The sequence below is a fragment of the Physeter macrocephalus genome, chromosome 18 (genome assembly GCF_002837175.3).
Source record: "Physeter macrocephalus isolate SW-GA chromosome 18, ASM283717v5, whole genome shotgun sequence".
In the NCBI taxonomy this organism is placed as follows: Eukaryota; Metazoa; Chordata; class Mammalia; order Artiodactyla; family Physeteridae; genus Physeter; species Physeter macrocephalus.
In genome coordinates, this window is record NC_041231.1 from 46,839,390 (window position 1) to 46,858,134 (window position 18,745).

General features: G+C 55.0%; 2 protein-coding genes across 9 annotated transcripts in view; one reads left to right on the top strand and one right to left on the bottom strand.

Annotated features, from left to right (window-relative positions):
* GORASP1 (golgi reassembly stacking protein 1) overlaps nucleotides 1-8,446 on the bottom strand; it is a 26,865-nt gene extending 18,419 nt beyond the window's left edge. For 3 of the 8 annotated variants that reach the window (XM_028479751.2, XM_028479749.2, XM_028479752.2), the window contains exons 1-8: nucleotides 7,716-7,981; nucleotides 7,555-7,613; nucleotides 4,190-4,275; nucleotides 3,478-3,681; nucleotides 1,925-2,011; nucleotides 1,656-1,786; nucleotides 1,207-1,429; nucleotides 316-466 (exon numbers count right to left, since the gene is read on the bottom strand). In XM_028479751.2, the coding sequence (XP_028335552.1) occupies nucleotides 316-466; nucleotides 1,207-1,429; nucleotides 1,656-1,786; nucleotides 1,925-2,011; nucleotides 3,478-3,681; nucleotides 4,190-4,275; nucleotides 7,555-7,613; nucleotides 7,716-7,966 (1,192 nt within the window). In that variant the 5' untranslated portion in view covers nucleotides 7,967-7,981. Of the gene's footprint in view, nucleotides 1-315; nucleotides 467-1,206; nucleotides 1,430-1,655; nucleotides 1,787-1,924; nucleotides 2,012-3,477; nucleotides 3,682-4,189; nucleotides 4,276-7,129; nucleotides 7,204-7,554; nucleotides 7,614-7,715; nucleotides 7,982-8,316 lie in introns of those variants that run through there. The other 5 variants (XM_055080164.1, XM_028479750.2, XM_007116805.4 and 2 more) reach the window with 5 other exon arrangements.
* On the top strand, nucleotides 8,378-18,701 carry LOC114484285 (tetratricopeptide repeat protein 21A-like). Its single transcript, XM_028479503.1, has 7 exons — nucleotides 8,378-8,680; nucleotides 9,984-10,113; nucleotides 10,900-11,010; nucleotides 11,678-11,844; nucleotides 13,192-13,314; nucleotides 15,188-15,345; nucleotides 18,419-18,701. The coding sequence occupies exons 1-7, from the start codon at nucleotides 8,378-8,380 to the stop codon at nucleotides 18,699-18,701; spliced, it is 1,275 nt and encodes a 424-aa protein (XP_028335304.1).
* Nucleotides 18,702-18,745: the final 44 nt, after the last annotated feature.

Genomic DNA, 18,745 nt, shown 5'->3' on the forward strand with positions numbered 1-18,745 from the left:
GCCAACCCCAGAGGTTCCCCACTGCCGGTTTCTGAGGAAAGAAAGGGGCCTGGGGTTGGGTATCATGGGAATAGCCCAGTGGCAGAGGGCCCAGACCCTGCTCTGTGCCCAGTGTGCTGTGTGACCTTGAGCAGGCCCCCTCTCTTCTCTGGACGGCAGTCTTGCCATCCGTATACTGACTGCATCACCTGCAGTTATCTTGGCAGATATCAGATAGGAGGGCTCAGTGGGTCTGCCGAAGTCCACCCCAGAGCCCGGGACCCGCTCTGGCACAGGGTTTGCAGGCCCTCAGCTTCCTCTCAGCCTGCTCGGTACCTGGGTCCATGACTCGCTGCAGTGGAGGCGGAGGCTGAAGAGGAATCTCCATGGAACGGGGAAGGTCGCCAAGGTCTGGAGTGCCATGGCCAGAACTCTCGAGCCCAGGGAGCTGTTCCTCCTTGGAGGAGCCAGGTGCCTGCAGCAGGGCCTACAGGGAGCCAGGGAAAAAAAGGAACAGGAGGGGCCTGTTGGACAGAGTAGTCCAACCTAACCGCCAGCTCACACCCTCCGGGAGCACCGCTCAGCCCAAGGGAGCAAACAGCCCTGGGCATCTGCCGCTTCCTCTACAACAGATGTGAAGTCAGGCAAGAGGGCCTGGCTGGCCTCCCGTGCAGTGCGGACATGGACTCGGGGCACCCTCCCCACTCTGCTGAGCCAGCCCCAAGGGCCCACCTGACGGAGCCCCATCCATGACCCACAGGAAGAGTCCATGCCCGGAGAGCAGTCCCCACGGGCCCCCGTGCAGACCCCAGGCACTACCCCGATGCCCAGAGGCACTTGGGGGACCTCTCAACAGCCACGATCTGGCTGCAGACCCAGACAGACACCCAGCCCCTGGCCTAACTTTACCACAGACTCACGGAGGCACAGAACAAGGCTCTGCCCACCTCTGAGCCTCAGTTTCCCAGTCATGAAATGAAAATGACAATCAGTGCCTCACACTACCCTCACCTCCAGACCCAAGTGGCAGGAGAACCGAAGTAGGTTCTGCTGTCCCAGGATGGGCCCATCTTCTCCCACTGGGTCCCACAAGCAGATGGGCCTCCCGAGGGCTCTGCAGGCAGGCCCCCAGTGAGGACAGCCCCCAGTCTCCTCTTCCCAGCTGCAGGCCCTTGTGCCCACATGAAGCTCCCCTCTCGCCACAGCTGGCAGGTGCTCCCCAAGTACCTGCACGTAGTCACCCTGCCTGGAGCCTGTCTCCAGGCCAGAGGGGGCAGGAGAGTCCTGGGGGGTGGGTCCAGGTGGTGGGACACCAGGCAGCGGGACACCAGGCGGCGGGACTCCAGGCGGCGGGACACCAGGTGGTGGGATACCAGATGGCTTCTTGTGGTGGCTGGGAGGCTGGGTTGGGATCCGGTGCAGATACCCGTAGCCGATACCACAGCCCAGGCTGCCGAAGACCAGAAACATTCACTCCAGGGCTTGTCCCACAGCCCTTCCTATCCCTGCCACCCCCATCCACCAGCAATGAGGGGGCCTCATGGACCAACTGTCAGCCTCAGGACCCCTGGGCCCAGGGCCCAGCCCTCCATCCCCACCATGGGACTCCAGGTCCATGCCCAATGGCCAGGGTCCCCCACGGCCCCACCCTGCAGCCCTGCAACCCCAGGAAATACCTGCCCTCTCCTCCCCAGGCTGCATTGGGAGTGACAGTCACCTCCCGGCAGGAGTCGGACTCGGAGTTATAAACCATCAGCTTCAAGGGCTTCCCCTCATGGGACTCGATGAGCGAGAAGAAGTCCTCAGACTACAATAGACACATGGCACCTGAGCCCTGCTCCCACCCTGGGATGGGAAGCCTCACAAGACAAGACGCTTCTCATGGACAGCACCCACCTCTCCACACCCCATCCAGGGGGCCGGGGGGAAGGCCGTGGTTCCTTACCTCCTGGAGGATCTGGTCTGAGCCAACCACGTAGTCGGTGTAGGGGCGCAGGCCAGCGAGGGAGGCAGGGGAACAGGGTTCCACATCCTGATGAAAGAATCACGAACTATCCAACTATTGGCCTTGCTACTGGGGGGCGGCAGGTGGGAAGCTGCCTCTCCAGGAGCTGCCTCTCCACCTGTCCTCTGTCCCCAGGCCAGGACCTCAAGCCCAGACTCTCCCAGCCCAGCCCCTGGTTCCCCTGCCTCCCCCGGTCCACAGCCTGTCCAGCAGAGGGCAGCACTGTGCCACAGGCAGGAGCTCCTGCATCTACCACCCAGGTCCAACTCCCAGCTCCACCAGCGGCTAGCTGGGGCACTGTGGACAAACACTTAACCCCTCGGCCTCAGTTTCCCCACAATTAAAAGTGGGATATGTAGGACTCACTCAAGAGTTGCTGAGAAGATTAAAAAAAATAATATATGCACAGAATGAAAACCACACCTTGGCCCACAGTAAGTGCCCAACTGCATTACTGTTACGGCTGCAGGCACAGAACTGAAGACCCCTGGGGTGGCGGGTGGGTGGAGGTTGAAGGAGAGGGTGGTGAGAAGTGGGTATGAGGATTGCCTTCTCCCTTGGGAAGCTCCACTACCCAACCCCCAGTCTCCCGGGAAATATAGAGGGATTTGCACCACCACCCCCATTGCACTTATGGACAAACTGAGCCTGGCTGAAAAGGTTGAGAAGGCTCCCGTGAGGAGTCAGTGAGCAATAGAGGGGGCTAGAAACCAAATCAGCCAATTTCCAGCTCAGGGCACCCTCTCATCAAGCCGTAGGACCGAGCATTCGAGAACTCGGGCCCCATCAGTGACTGTGCATGTCACGTGTGCATGTGTGTCTGTGAACGAACACTAACAGCAACATCTGTGACAACTCAGTCACAGAGATTCATCAAGGTTCAGACCCCAGGCACCAGCCCAGTGCCCAAAGGTGCTCTCAGGGGACCTGCCAAGAAAAACCATAATACCCTAGAGCAGCAGTCCCCGACCTTTCTGGCACCAAGGACCAGTTTTGTGGCAGACAATTTTTCCACGGACGGCGGGGGTGTTAACGGTTCAGGCGGTAACGCGAGCGATGGGGAGCGGCAGATGAAGCTTTGCTCGCTCGCCTGCCGCTCACCTCCTGCTGTGTGGCCCAGCTCCTAACAGGCTGGGTACCGGACCGGTACTGGTCCGCGGCCCTGGGGTTGGGGACCCCTCCGCTAGAGTACACCAGAAAACACACTCTTTTAGATAAAGACTAAAGCAGCCGCAGCAGCAGCCTTCTGGCAGTACAACCAAGCTTCCAGCAGATGGCGTCCCCACTTTTCCAAAGAAGAAGCCAACGTCTAGAGGGTAAGAAAATGCCCAAAGTCACAGGGCACTGTTGGGCTGAGAGGAGTTGCCCTCTCTGAGACACTGCAGAGGGGAGACCACACCCTGCCCTTGGGACCCTCTAATAGACCCACTGCCTGCTGGCCTCTCCCGGGAGGCCCCCACCACACACCTATCCCATACGCCCTGCGCACTCACCAGCACGTGCCACACATGCTCACTGGCCCTTCGGAAGCTGCAGAAGCGCACGCTGGCGCCCAGCAGGCCCTGGCCGCCCCACATGTTGCTGGGCACCACCTCCACCTCGCGCACCTTCATGGTCTTCATGTTGAACACCTCCAGCTTCACCGGCTTCTCCACGTTGGCCTTCAGCAGGGCCTTGAGCGTGTCATTCTCCTTGTTCTGCAGGGGCAGTGAGGCTGACTCCCGGACCCCCACACACACACCCGGCCGGGCCCCCCAGACAAGTCTGGGTCTGAGATGGGGCAAGGACCTTGGCGGCTGGGCTGGGCCTGCAGCCACTGTGACCCCCAGTACCCCCAAGCCCTGCTAAACCTTCCTCCTTCAGTCCCCCTGGAAAACACAACAAAGTAAGCAAAGAGCCCCCGGGGTCCAGAGCACTGCAGCACTGCCCACTCTGAGCTGCCCCTTCCAGAGCTCTCACACCTCTCAGGCCCCTCTGGGCAGGCCCCGTAGAACATGCAGCCAGTGCCAGGAGTCCACCTGCTCCAGTCCACCCCTAAGAGCCCAGGAGCTGAGCTCCAGGCAGGGCCCCCATCAAGCTCAGGAAGAAGGGGAGATGGGGCTCAGCCTCCCTTCAGCAGAAAAGGGAGGCAGGAGCAGGGCTGGGGCCCCTGTGGGACAGCAGGAGACACACACAAGCAAAGCAGAGGCAGGAGGGGGGCCTCACCAGCCTTGAGTGCCCGATGGTGATGATGAAGTCGAAGTAGGGCTCCAGGCCTGCCTGCTGGGCGGGGGAGTTCTCCTGCACCTGTGCTGCACAGAGGCCACGGTCACTGCGCCGACCCCGGGACTCTCCCAGAAGCCCCCAGCCGTCAATTCTAGAAACCATCACCACTCCCCGTGTCCCGGCGAGGACAGAGACGCCAGCATGAACCGTTCCAGGCAGGCCACACATGGGCATGGTCAAGGTTCACTCCATCCTCTCTCACTACCTTCCCGGGCACAGGTTTTCCTCTTTCGGAAAATGACTTTCCTGATTATGATCCACAGATGCTTCCAGAGATGCCTCATAGGAGAACCCAGAGCAGTAGGCCACACGGAGACAGGGTGACACAGATGGCTTCCCCAGAAGCCTAGGCTGGGGCTGCTGGAAAGCCAGAAGTGTTTACCAGAAATGTTTAGATGTGGACAGGAAGGGAGTGCCCCAGGATGGATGGAGCCAGGGCCATGCCCAGAAAGACAGAGTGCAGAAGGCAGCCTGTGGCCAGATCCCAGAGAGCCCCTGACCCTGCGGTAACAGATCCAAGCCCAGTCCCGCAGGTGGGGCGATAGGAGCTGTTGAGGAGGGATGGCTGAGGAGAGCAGACCCCAGGGTCTGGAATGAGCCTGAGCCAGGGAGCCTGGTGAGCAGCGCAGAGTCCCCTCACCATCCAACCTCCCCACACAGGACAGCGCCTCCAGGAAGCCATTCCCAGCCCAAGGGGCTCCTGCCCTGCCCTCAACTCCCAAACTCCCTGCTGTCTCCAAAAACACCACAACCAGGCTTGCAGCTATGGTGGAAATCCATCTCAAAGGCCCCATTCACAGGGCTTTGCTCAAACAATGCAGCCTTTATCCCCAGGTCTGGACCGAAGATGGGCCCCACACCCTCAGGCCTTTGGCTGTGAGCACTTGATGCCCTGCTGGTCAGGCACCAGCCAGGCCCGCAGCCCACAGGGCACAGGGCTCATGTGGCCTCAGGTTCTGGATGCTTCCTTGAGGGGAAGGCCCCCCTGGCTTCTGCCACCCACTAGACCTTCCAGTCTTGGAGTCCCCAAACTGAAGGAGAGCTCACCGCTGAGGCTATGGATCAAGGCCAGTTCGACCCTGGAATCAGGGCTCTGTCCAGGCAGTGGAACCAAAGGAGCCCCGCCTTGCCACCTCCAGAAGCTGCCATGGCTTCCAGTGAGAATGAGCCCAGAAACCAACTCCAGCCCTAGTTGGCCTGGCCCAGAGGGCAGCTGCTTGGAGCCTGCCCCGCCGTCTCTTCAGGGAGAAGCTGGGACAAGGGGTCTTTTGAGAATCAGAGGACAGTTTGCCAGGGAGAGCTGGCGGGAAGCTGCTCCTCCCTGCTCTGGGCCACTCCACCTCCCTCGGGTAAGGCCCCCACTCCAGAGGCCGGTTGCCCTCTACCCTCCTCAACACTGTGTCTGCCAACCTCCATCATTAATGAGGCTCAGGGGCTCGGGCCCCCAGTGCGCAGGCCCAGCCCTCTCCCAGCCCAGCCAGCGCTTCCACCTCCCCTCTCCTGTGGCCTTGTCCTCAGTCTGGCCTTGTCAAGGCCCCTTGCTCTGGGCCTTGTCATCATCCACTATGGCTCCACAGCAGAAATCACCTGCGGTGCTGCCCACCCCTCCCCCAGCCCCGCAACAAGCGTCCCCTCTGTCTGGCTCTCCATTGGGCGTTCCCATCACCCCAGATCCCAGATCCCGCAGCCCCACAATGAGTGCTGCTTTCATAACACTCCCCCCGCCCCCTGTATCTCCCATCAGGGCACCTAGAGTGATTAACAATGATGGCAGTTTACGCCTTCTGAGGCTTGGCTGGGTGCCAGAAGACTGCACCACCTGCTTCCCCTGTCATTTAACGGGCTCACTAACCCCAACTGACAGGGGAGGAAAAGCACTCAGTTATTCAGCAACAGTCTGACCCCAGGAAATCCGACCCAGAGCCTGCTCCTGTCGACTGCCAAGGACGGTGACTTCTCCACCATGCCCAGCACACCGTGGGAACACCAATATTTAGAGAAGGCAGCACACTTGCTCTTCGGTTTTTTTAAATGTTTAGGAGGCAATGTCACACCTCCACTTAAAACCTCCCAATGGCTCCACAGCTCAGCATAAAATCCTATATCCTCAGGACAAAACGCAAGGCCCCAAGCAACCTGGCCTCATACTTTAGCACTCTCCTCACATGGGCCACGCCACCCAAGCACACCAACCCCACCTCCTGGCTTCTCCTCCAGCCCAGCAAGCACAGTCCCGCCTCAGGGCCTCCCTCTGCCCAGAACACACTTCCCCCAAACATCTGTACTGTCCACTCCTTCCTTCCAAGGTGTCTGTTCAAACGTGACTTGATCAGAGGCCTTTCCTGACCCCTGTATACAAAAAGAGCACCCACTCATCACTCTGGATCCCCTCACCCTGCTTTATTTTTCTCGCTAGCAATGATCACCCCCTACCATATACTTCCTGTCTGTCTCCCTTCCCTCTCTGCCGGCATCCAAATGTAAACTCCATGAGAAAAGAGACAATATCTTTTCTGCTCACTGCTTTATCTCCGGTGCCTGGAACTCTACCTGCCACAGCGTATGTGCTCAAAATCACTGTTTTGGCTATAAGGATATACTGTACAATGCAGGAAATACAGCCAATATTTTATAATAACTATAAATGGAGTATAACCTTTAAAAATTGTGAATCACTATATTGTACACATATATAATATTGTACAGCAACTAAATAAAACTACACGTATGAAACGGGGGAAAAAAAAAACTGTTTTGTGAATGAAGACCTCCAATTCCCCAGTCACTCCATTCTGTCCCTCTCCAACAGGCCTTTCCCAGCTTCACTCTTACCATCACCACCCCCCATTGTCGATATCCTCAATTTGCCTTCCATCAAACCTGTTGGAAGACTCTTCTGGCTGCACGTATTTCACCGTCCACCTTTTCTGTCCGGTGCCTCACCATGACGTCCACTAGGGAAAGCCCACCACCAAGCACAGATTCTGTTACCTCTGGGTCCTGAAGCCATCCTGGCTTTCCTTTTAGGAAACCTCTTCTTTAGCTGCCCCCCTCCCCCATAGTTGTTAACAGAGCCTCCCATCACAATACAGAGACCGCTCAACAGCCAGGCACCAAACTGACAAGCCTGTCTGCCTACCCCCATCTCTGCTGCCATCCACCGTGCACAAGGGAGAAGGGAGTCCTGCCTCGCGGCGCGCCGGGGACGGACACTCTCCTGTCCCTCTCAGCTCTGTTACAGCTCCTCCTTCTCCGCAGTACAAATCACCCCAAATCTCCATCTTGCTGCGGGCCCCTCTCCTCACCTTCAGGCTCTAGGAACCCACTCCATCTCCACTTTCCCCGGGACTGCTCATCCAGACCTCTGTGGCGACACCGAAGGCACATTCTCAGCCGCGGCCTTACCGCGCTTCTCCGCAATGTTCCACTGGGGAGCCCTCCCCCCCCACCACCATCCCCCACAAACTCTCTCTCCGAGCCTTCTGCCGCATTCTCTTGGCTCTCCCGCTCCCACTTTCCCGGGCTGGTTCTTATCGGTCTTCGACGCCACCACAGGCAGGATGCGCGCTGGCAGGCTCCCCCGCAGCTGGCGTCCACTCGGTTACCCCGACCCCCTGGATCCAAGGGCGGGGACAGCCGGACCCTGGGCTTAGCTGGCTCTCTCCCCAGGCCCAGTAACAAGCGCAGTGCATAACAGGCGATCATAAATATGATCATACAAGTGCACAAATGCGTCCCGACTGGACCCGGTGCTTTCACTCTTCACCCGGGAGAAGTGCCATTCCGGGGCGGCCCGACCCGACCAGGAAACGCTCCAGCTTCCTGCAGAGCTGGCACTTGGGGCTGGCGCCGGGCCGACCCGCGGCCGCAGACGGGCCGGGGCCCAGAAGTGCCGTGGCGCCATCTCTTGCCGGCGGCTCCTACCGGGAAGGGGCATCACTCTCCCCCGGGCGGCCGCACTAAGGCCGGGACCCCGCCTCTACCGTCCCCCGGCCGGTGATCGGACGTCCCCCACACGCTGGTGCGGACGCCATGCCAAGGCCACCGGTGCCGCAGGGGCCACTCACCCCGTACAGGTGGAAGCCCTCGGCGCCTCCAGCGGGCTGCTCGGCGCTAGCGCCCAGGCCCATGGCCACGGTCGGCTCGGGCGCCGGTGCCCGGGACCACGGCGCCACCAGCGCGTACTCGCCCTCTCGGCGCTCGACTACCCGCGCCTTGTCACGTGGGTGCCTGGCCACGCCCACCCTTACTCTGACGCCCTTAGAGAGCGGCCGGCTGCTCCGTTTCCAAGGACGCGCGCGCCTCCAACAGCAGGCCGCGAGAGGAGCGACCGGGACCCTGACTCGGGAATCCCGCTCCGCGAGGCACCACCAGACCCGGACTCGGAGCCGCGGGTGCCCGGAGATGAGCATCAATGACTCCTCCCTTATGGTGCGCTGCCGGGCACTGCCCAGCCGCTCCCTCCGGGACTCTCCGCCCCTGGCCCGGTGACCCCCGTGCCTTGCAGCTCTCCTGTTACCTCTCTGACCGCTCGTGCTGCCTCCGCTACCCTCCTTTCTCTGTCCCCGGCCGCTTCAGGCTGTCTTCGTCCCTTCTCGCCTCACTCTCCGTGGCAAGCGCATCCTCTCTAGTGTTCTCTGAGCCCACAGTCATCATCCCCACCCAGTCCTATCCCCGAGCGCCCCCAAACCAAAGCATAAAAACCCAGCTCCATCACCTAGCCATTATCTCCCCTTCCCCTGTCTGTGCCTTTTCTGGGTCCTTCACCTCAGTGGATCGCACCACCATTTGATCCCCCAGCCTTTACTCTTTCCCATACTCATCTCCAGATCCTGTCTATCGGCAGGAAGTATCAGCTCCTAATTGTCTCCTGAGATCACCCACTTTTTGTCTCCTAGTCCAGGATCACCACCATCTCCCCTCTGGGCACCTGCAACAGTCCCCCTCCCAACTGGTTTCTCTGCTTCGGCTCCCTTCACCAGCAGTCCCCCACAACCACCACCACCGCCACCAACATCCACGACCACCCCAACACACACACACACACACACGCCAGAGTGTTTGCAAAAACACACACCTGAGTACATTTCCACCCCCATGCCCAACGCTTCAAACCATTCCAGCTGCTTCCTATTACCCTCAGGATGGTGTCTGGTCTCTTTCATATGGCCCACAAGGCTGTTCACAATCCAACCACATCTATCCCCAACCCCGGCACCCACAAACCTTAGGGGAAGTGAGACTTCACTTTGAAATCTCAGCGCCTCTTACTGCGTGACCTTTGTCAAGCCACAGCCTCCATGGGCTTCGGCTTCCTTAACTGTGAAGAATATGGAGAGGATAATGCATAGATGATGGCCGTAAAGCCCTTGGTACACTTCCCCACAGGTGGTTAGCCCACAATAACTTGAACCTCTAAGTACTGGCATCATGATTCTTATTATCGGTTCGCTTTCTTCCCTCTTATTCCCTTCCTAAGGCAAAACCTGAGTTGAACTCCCCATCACATTTGAACCAGAATCTGTGGTTAATTCCAAAACAAACATCTCCAAACTCCTTCCCAAGAAAACTGTATGGAGCTGTTCCTGGGGCTGGAGAGGAATGGAATGAGGCCTGAATATTCTTTCTCTTCTCTTTACAGAACTGGAAGAGGAGCAGGGACTAAGGGAGGGAGCAGGTCAGAACAGACAGAAAAGGGGCTGGGACTATTGCAACTGTGTCTTTCTCCTCGCAGGCTGGGATCATTTATTACAGCCAAGAAAAGTACTTCCGCCATGTGCAGCAGGCCGCGGCCGTGGGCCTGGAAAAATTCAGCAGTGACCCAGTGCTGCAGTTCTTTAAAGCCTATGGAGTCCTCAGGGAAGGTAGGAACTCGTCAGTGTTGCCTTCTGACCTCAGGCAGTAGCCCAGCACTAACGTGCCAGCTCCACCTGGATGCCTACTTCTACCCCAATCATGTTCCCGTGGAAAAAGTCTTACACTCAGTAGCTAGATTCCCAGGTTAATCCACAGAATGTAATCCATATCTAGTTGACTTTTGAGGCCTCAGAGACCTCACTACCCCTGCTCTGCACCTCAGTTTCCCTATCTGTAAAATGAGTGGGGGGAAAGATGACTGCAAGATTACTGAACCAATCCCAGGCTTGGAAACTGAGAGCCAGTAGTGCAGAAAAAGGAGGAAGTGGTAGGTGTGGCCACAGGCAGGTGTGGGACAGGAGCAGGGAGAGAAGTGGGGCCCGTGGAGGTGTGACTCACTGACATTTAGAAGGTCATCCTGGGCGGGGGGCCAGCTGAGCTGCCCATGGCCAATGTCAGTGGACATGGAAGGATAAATATAGCTGAGCAGCTAGCTGGGAATGCACAGAGGTCCTTCTTCAGAACCGTCCTACAGGAATCCTTGTGAGTACTCACAGGTACATCTCTCAGCTCCAAGTCCTCCATCCCCTGGCAGCCTGGACCATGGCGCCAGCAGCCCTTTCAGGAAGCTTCAGTCTTCAGGGAACTTGGGCCACTAGTGACCTTTTGGACCAGTTAGTCCAAGTCTTGGGTCAGGTGGTACCACGCCTTGAGTCAGCCCTGTGTCTGCCATGGAGCCTCCTGCCCTCTGAGCGTGGAGCCCCAGAGAATAACCACTTGGGCTCTCTTCACAGAGCACATCCAGGATGCCATCAGCAGCCTAGAGAGCATCCAGAATCACCCCGACGTGTCCCTGTGCTCCGTCATGGCTCTCATTTATGCTCACAAGTGCTGTGAAACCATCGGTGAGTGCAGCCATGCTCAGCCAGGCCTGGCCCAGCGGGGAAAAGAGAGCCCCACTCCAGAGATATAGTCCCTCTTGGGCTGCAGGAGGTGTGTGCACCTGAGACTGCAGATGCTGTGAGGAGTGGTTCCCCTCCCTTCCCCATTGAGACCTCAAAGAAGACCCCATGCCCAGGCCCAATTGAGTGGGAGCCGCAGGCAGAAAGCATGACAGTGGGAGGGGTCCTCCTTCCCCATCCCAAGAGCTGGGGAGACACCCTGCTTTCCTTTGCCAAGATCTTGTTGAGAAAAACCAAGCCAAAATAAAAAATTCTACCTCTCATCTCCACCTCTCTAGAGTCAGGAAGAAATTCTAAGAGACTATGTACAAACTACAATTTCCCCACCTGGAATGGATTATGGGCCTGAGGTAGGGGGTTCAGGTTTGATCTGTCTGCCCAGCAAACTGCTGGGCACAGAGGAGAAAAGATAAATCTCAGCCAGCAAACCCAATTCCAGGGCTGGGCAGCTCCTGTGGCATCACACGGGCCAGTGTTCCTGGTTCCCAGGCCCTGGCCTGTCGTGTAGTTGGGTCCGTGTGTTGAGGGAGGCCCAGAGCGTGGAGAGGCAGGGCCAGACAGACCTCCCCATCCTAACTTGTCCCCTTCCTCCTCTCTCTCGGATTCCCAGACCGAGAAGCGATTCAGGAACTTGAGAGCAGCCTGAAGGAAATCCGCAAGACAGCCAGCGGGACTGCCCTGTACTATGCCGGCCTCTTCCTCTGGCTCATGGGCCGCCATGACAAGGCCAAGGAATACATTGACCGCACGTTGAAGGTCTCCAGCAGCTCCAGAGAGGTACCGGCCCTGGGCATCGAGGGGGCAACAGCCGAAGAAAGCAGTGTCAAAACACATCCTAAAGGATGGCCCTTACTCCCACGGAGGGCCCTGGGGCTGGGGGAGGGCCACACCCAGACACCAACAAGACCCATGATGGCTCAGGGTTTAGACAACTACACACTGGCCTTTGTCCATAGAGTCCGATTGCAGATAGGTTTTATGGCCTGCACTATATATTTTTAAAATCTTGAATTAGTTTTCTGACATTTAGAAATCAGAAGATTTTTACCTAAAAGTCCAAATTTCTTGGTTCTTTTGAAAAACTAGATGAGCTGACTACACTGGACCTGTATTCCTTCCTTGCAGTGATCTGCTAGGTGTCAGTGGTGGCTCACACAGAAGATCTCATATGCAGTGGATGTCATGTGCTGTAGAATTGTACTCATGGTAGAATTAGAAGCCTCAGTCTAAGCCATGCATCTCAGCAGGGCATATATCACCCCCCAGCCCCACAAGGCGGTGAAAATTGGTTCTTGGAGGAGGGGGTGAAAAAAACCTCACTGTTTGTATATAAAACACAGATATACACACAGTACATAAATGGTATATCTGTGATATTAAAATTTCTTGGAGGGGGAGGGAATGATTAGAGGAGAAATGACTAAAATGTCTCCTTAGGAGGGCAATAATGGAAAAGAATTGAGAAACCTGCTCTAGGCTGTGAGAGATGCTTCCAGGCAGGGTCTTCCAAGCACCCCTCTAAACTTGCCTCCTGGGCCTGGCTTGTGGCAACTGCCAGGCAAGGCGGGGTGAAGGCTGAAGGGGAGCCACCAAGGCCCATGATCTCAGTATGGCCGCTTGCCCGCTCAGAGAGCATTCCCGGCTTCCCACGCAGGCCAGGCCCTGTGCTGGTCTAAGAAGTGGAGAGAGCTGGAGTGGCCCTACCCTGGCGCCCTGACCCCAGTGTAAAATAAACACGCAGTGACAAGACAGGTGGTAGTGCCTCCATAAGGGGTAAGAAAACCATGGGGGTCATAGGGAGGGCCCCAACCCAGCCTGGAAGGTCAAGGAAAGCCTCCTACAGGAGGGGCCTCCTCGGCTGAGTTTTAAAGACTGGTGATGGTTAATCAGATGAAGGGACTTGGTTTGCGGGGCACGTACTGGGAAGGGCATTCCAGACGAAGGAACAAGAGATACGAAGGCCTGCAGGGAGAGAGCAGGGCTTGCCTGGGATCTGGGAGCAGTGGTGCCCGGCAGGGCCTCAGGGAGTGGAATGACAAAGGGCGGGATGTGGGCAGGAGAGGCAGGCTGGATGGAGACGATACAGGACCAAGCACTTCATCTTTCCCCTTGTTCTTATGCCAGGGCTACGTGCTCAGAGGCTGGGTGGACCTCAGCTCAGACAAACCCCACACGGTGAAGAAGTCCATCAAGTACCTGGAGCATGGCATTCAGGACACCAAAGATGTTCTGGGGCTGATGGGAAAGGTAGGAGGGGCAAGAGTGTCCCCACCCAGAGACCTCAGTCTCTAGACCCCCCAGCTGGTGGATGAGGAACAAATGTCTGGAGAGCGTCAGGGACTCAGAACAGCCCCGGGCCTGCTCCAGTCCTCCCTGCTTCCTGCCCAGTCTTGAGTTTCCGTTGCCTGTGTGGGGTCTTCTTGGGGGCTAGGTTCCCTGGGCTCTGGCAGGCTTTGTCTCTTTGCCTTTTGTTTTCACCCACTGCCCCTTTTTTATGCATCTTTCTTTCACACTTTCTCATCTCACCTGTTAAATTCACTTAGTTGGCCATAAGAGAAGGGAGGTATGTGTTTTGTATTTTCTGACCTTAATTTAAATTGTTTCCTTTTTCTGATGTGGCCCTCGTTGAATCAATCTATGAGGGAAAAACCATCCTCTTATCCTCTTCTGCTTGTTTATCCTTTCTTATAAAATGAATACTTACTCATTAAAAAACCAGAAGTCTAAGAAGGTCAAAAGGTGATTTTAAATGGCATCCTTAGCCCTACCACCCCCGAAAAACCCATGTTAACATTTTAGGTCCATGTCTCCAAGTCTTTCTTCTACTCATTGGTTCGGGGTGTGCCTTCGGTGGTTTTCTGGGGAGCAGAGGCCATGAGGTTATCACACAGGAGGTTTAGCAGGTTGTGCCCTTGGGACCAACACTTGTGGAGAAAGTGAAAGAAGCAGGAGGGAGAACTTGGGCTGTGAAGCAACTCCAGTGAAGGCCTCAGCCAGCTCTGCTTGGAATTATGGAGCTGGAATGGCCCTTCACTGACTCCCTCACTGACAAGATGCTGACTCCCTCACTGACAAGATGTGTGACCTGCCCCTCGCAGAGGGAGGTGTGTGACCTTCCCCTCGGGGAGGTGTGTGACCTGGTACCAGGCAGCTCCCTGTAGCCACGGGTGATCCCAGGAGGGAGACTCCCCCGAGAGCTGTCAGCGGCCAACTCCCCTTTTCCTGAAGAAGGTCACACACAGCACCCACCATGGGGTGGGAGATAGTGTGGGTAGTTCATATAGTTGTAATCATAGGGCATCTTACCGTTTGGTCTCTTCCTCTTCATGTAAGGTTATATCACAAGCACGTGTCATTTTGAATGTCTGCATAAAGCCAGGCCCCTGTTGTGTGGGCCTAATGTAATTTGCCAACCCCGCCTCCTATTGTTTGGATATTGAGATTGTTTCTAGTTATACACTCAGAAGGAGTTCTACAGTGAACACGTTTATGCATATATCTTTATTTAGAATAATCCTCCTCTTGTTTTTAATAAGTCTCTTAATGGAGGGTTACTGTAAACTGAAGCCTCCTTTCGGAGTCCAATTTCAAGCCTTTTGGGAGCATTGCCCTCTGCCCCTCAGGCATCTGTGTCATGACTCACCCAGGAGAGCCTGGTGGCTGGCTGCCTGCAGAGGCCATGACCCCAGCCCAGTGTGACTTGAGAGAGAAAAAGCACCGCAGGCTTGCCATGGGGAGGGGAGGGTTACCTGCAAACCCTAACCGACTCCGAGTTCCTGCACTGGCCCAGTGAGCAGTTTTCAGTGGTGAATTTTAGGAAAGTGAATGGGAAATGATGGGCCATATGTGGAATTGGAAGGTGCCCAGCAACCCCAGCTTCTCCACTAGGGGGGGCCCTCCCATGACCTTGCTCTGTCCCAGGCCTGCTCAGGGCTCAGCCGTCTCCTGGAGCCCCTGCCTTGCCTGTCAAGGAACCCAAGACCGCTGTGGACCCTGATTTGTCACTCTGAGTGATGGCGCCTCCCCACATGTCAGGCTCTGCTCCTGTCCTGGTGGGGACCCTGACACCCCTCCATTCTTCGTGGGCACCAGTGGGGCTCTTTGCTCTGGCTTTCGACAGGCAACGTACTTCATGATGCTGCAGAACTACTCGGGGGCTCTGGAGGTGGTGAACCAGATCACCGTCACCTGGGGCAGTTTCCTGCCGGCCTGGGTCCTAAAGATGCGGCTGTTCTTGGCTCGGCAGGACTGGGAGCGGACGGTAGAAACGGGACACAGGTGAGGGGCGGGGCCGACCTGCTATTTCCTTCCTTTGCTAGCCAAGGGGGCTAATCGTTCCCATCTTACACGGAGGCGAGATGGGAGATGCTGTGTACTTGATGGAGTAAGACATAAAAGTCAGTATTGTCAACAGGAGTTATGAATAGTGACATTATGACATTGGGGGTCGGGGAGGAGAAGGATGATGGACGTGAACTAGACACTTACCTGTCATAGCAGGAAGCCAGCAGCGGAGACCTGCAGTGGAAGAGTCAAGAAATAGGCCTATCAAGAGGTCTAAGCATAGTGTTTAGGAGAAAGATGGAGGGAACTACCAAAGGAACCCAAAGCAACAAGAGTTACAGGGTAAACAGCAATTGTCTCTGAGGAGTGGTGGGGAGGGGAGAGTAAAGGGAGAAAGGGACTATTGTATTATTTACTTTTAAAAACTGTGGGTGTCGGGTTCGTGCCCCGGTCCGGGAAGATCCCACATGCCGCGGAGCGGCTGGGCCCGTGAGCCATGGCCGCTGAGCCTTTGTGTCCGAAGCCTGTGCTCCGCAACGGGAGAGGCCACAACAGTGAGAGGCCCGTGTACCACAAAAAAAACGCAACGGGAGAGGCCACAACAGGGAGGGGCCCGCGTACCACCAAAAAAAAAAAAAAAAAAAAAAAAAAAAACTGTGGGTGTGATATGCGTTAATAAAAACTTCAGGGGACAAAGGTCATTGTTGCCTGAGAGAAGACTTTAGTAGCAAGCTGAGTGCATCCGGAAGACAGCCTAGGGTTCAGGAGTTATGTGGATTTGTGGAAGCCAGAGCCAAGTATAGGGTGATCCTGAAGCACTTTCACTGTGAATAGAGATAAAGATGGCTTCAGGGGAGGGATGTTTGATGGAGGGTTTTGTAGAATGGAATTTTCTAGATAACTGAAGCTTATCTCTTTAACCTCTAATGCTTTAACTATTTTTATCACAGTAATCCTAAAACGTACAGTACCAATTTTCTTTCTAAAAAGTGTTAGTGGACTATGTTTTTTTCTGAGTGACCATGAATCCCCACTACAAGTTTTTACTAAACTGTGAGTGTGAAAAAAAAAACAAAACACAAACATACCGCTTCCTTCCCTGTGGAGGGATGATAACTCCTCTGTTGATAGCTGGAATTTGAGTCTCAGAAAGAGGCGTTGGTAGGAAACTGAAAGTGATTCCAGCCTGTGCCAGGCCTGGGCAGGTCCTCAGCAGCACTCTCTCACAGTTGACACCTGGCCGGTGTCCTTGGCAGGAGCTGGGTCAAGAGCTTGCTTTGGAGGCTCTGCCTTGGGCCCACAGGATACCTGGAAACACCTGGCTGAAGGCCTCAACCTTGAGTGTGTGCAGCCTCCCTGCCCAGGCCCTGCCGCATCCATCTGCAGGGAGATGGTGTTTGGTGCCAATGGGTTGAGTCCAACACCCGACGCCTTCCCTCACGGAGGGTTTCCCAGCTCATAGAGTTCCCCCATTGCTCTTTATTTATTTATTTTTTTTCCCCGGCCACACCACACGGCATGCGGCGGGATCTTAGTTCCCTAACCAGGAATCAAAACCATGCCCCCTGCTATGGAAGCGTGGAGTCCTAACCACTGGACTGCCAGGGGAGCCCCTCCCCCATTGCTCTTTAAATCTCTGCTCTCTGTAGGTGTGTTTCTCTTTTCAGCCCTAAAAATTGTTTATTTTTTCCTTCTCTCTTATTTTTCTCTACTGATACTAAAATAATTTGTCTCTTTCATTTAAAGAACGAGCTTTGAGTTTTGTTGATGCTATTATATTTGTTTCCTAATTTATTAATTTCTGCTCTTTATTATTTTCTGCCAACTACCTCCTGTGGAGTTACTCTGTTGTTATTGTCTGACTCTTGAGTTGGATGCCTGGCCATTCTCAATCTTCTTTTAGAAGATAAGCATTTAAGTCTATGAATGTCCCTAGAGGTACCATTTAACAGTATCTACACATTTGGATACTTCAGTAGTATCTTTAGTATCTTTTGGTTCTAAGAATTTTCTAACATTCGTTCTGATTCTTTTTTAGTCCATACATCTTTTAAAAGTTTTTTTAAGTTTCCAAATTATGAGGTTCACAGTGCCTTCAAAATCATCATAAATGCTTAGAAGTCTTTGAATGTTGACTGTGCCTAATCGTGTTGGAATTTTGTATGTCAATTAGAGTAACCATCAATTAAGCAGAAGGGCCATTCCCTGATCAGGCTGAAAAATATGAAATTTCCTGTAAAGAAACAGAATATTGGGACTTCCCTGGCGGTCTAGTGTTTAAGACTCCATGCTCCCAATGCAGGGGGCATGGGTTCAATCCCTGACTGGGAAACTAAGATCCTGCATGCCACTCGGTGTGGCCAAAAAATAAAATAAAATAAAATAAAATATAAAAAAAGACAAAACAGAATATAGAAAACTCCACAATATGATCAGGAGCTGCATCTTCCCAAGGACATATGATGGAAACCAAGGTCCCTTTCCATCTTACAGCTGCAGACTGCCCCCCAAGCACCTCTCTGGCCCCCCTGGACCTTGGTACCACGGTCATACCTGTGCTATTTGGGACATAATGGGCTTCTGTCACAAAGACACCCCCAAATATGTGACTTAAATAACATAAGATGTTATTCCTCTCTCAGGGAAAAGTTTGGGTGGTGGGCCAGGGCTAGGATGACAGCTTAACTCTGTAGGGTCCCAGGCCCGTTCTCTCTCATTGCTGTCCTGTTCCTAAGATGTTGCTCACATAGTCCACATTCCAACCAGCAGGAAGGAGGAAAGAGAAGAAATGGAAGGGATGCTGTAGGGGCACCACTGGATATACCCTGGGCACTTCCGCTTGCATCCTATTGGGCAGAACTTAATCACATGGTCACACCTGAGCTGCAAAGGGGGGCTGGGAAATGTAGTCTTTTCCGGTAGCCCCGTGCCCCAACAGTTTGGGGGTTCTATTATGAAAAGGAGAAGGGGAGAATGGATGTTAGGAGACAATCAGAAGTTGCTGCCACACCTTCCTAGCGTTGCCTCTGAACACTCTCAATTCACGTGACTCCTCTTCCTATTTCAGAATCCTAGAAAAAGATGAAAGCAATATTGATGCCTGCCAAATTCTAGCTGTGTATGAGCTTGCAAGAGAAGGAAACATAACCACAGTAAGTTCTTTCAAGACTCAGAAGTTACTCCTTGAAACCAACACAGCCAAGGAGGGACCCCTCACAGCCCCTCCACCCTCAAGGCATTGGAGGGGGCTCCCTGGTTCTCAGCTCCCTGCCCCCTCCTCCATACTCCCTGCCAGGGAGGTCTGCTCTGGTTTGGTCTTTGAGCCACACAGTTCCAAAGGCCAGCAGTGAAGCTGACTCTGGTTCTGCCACATGTTCCCTGTGTGACGCTGGGC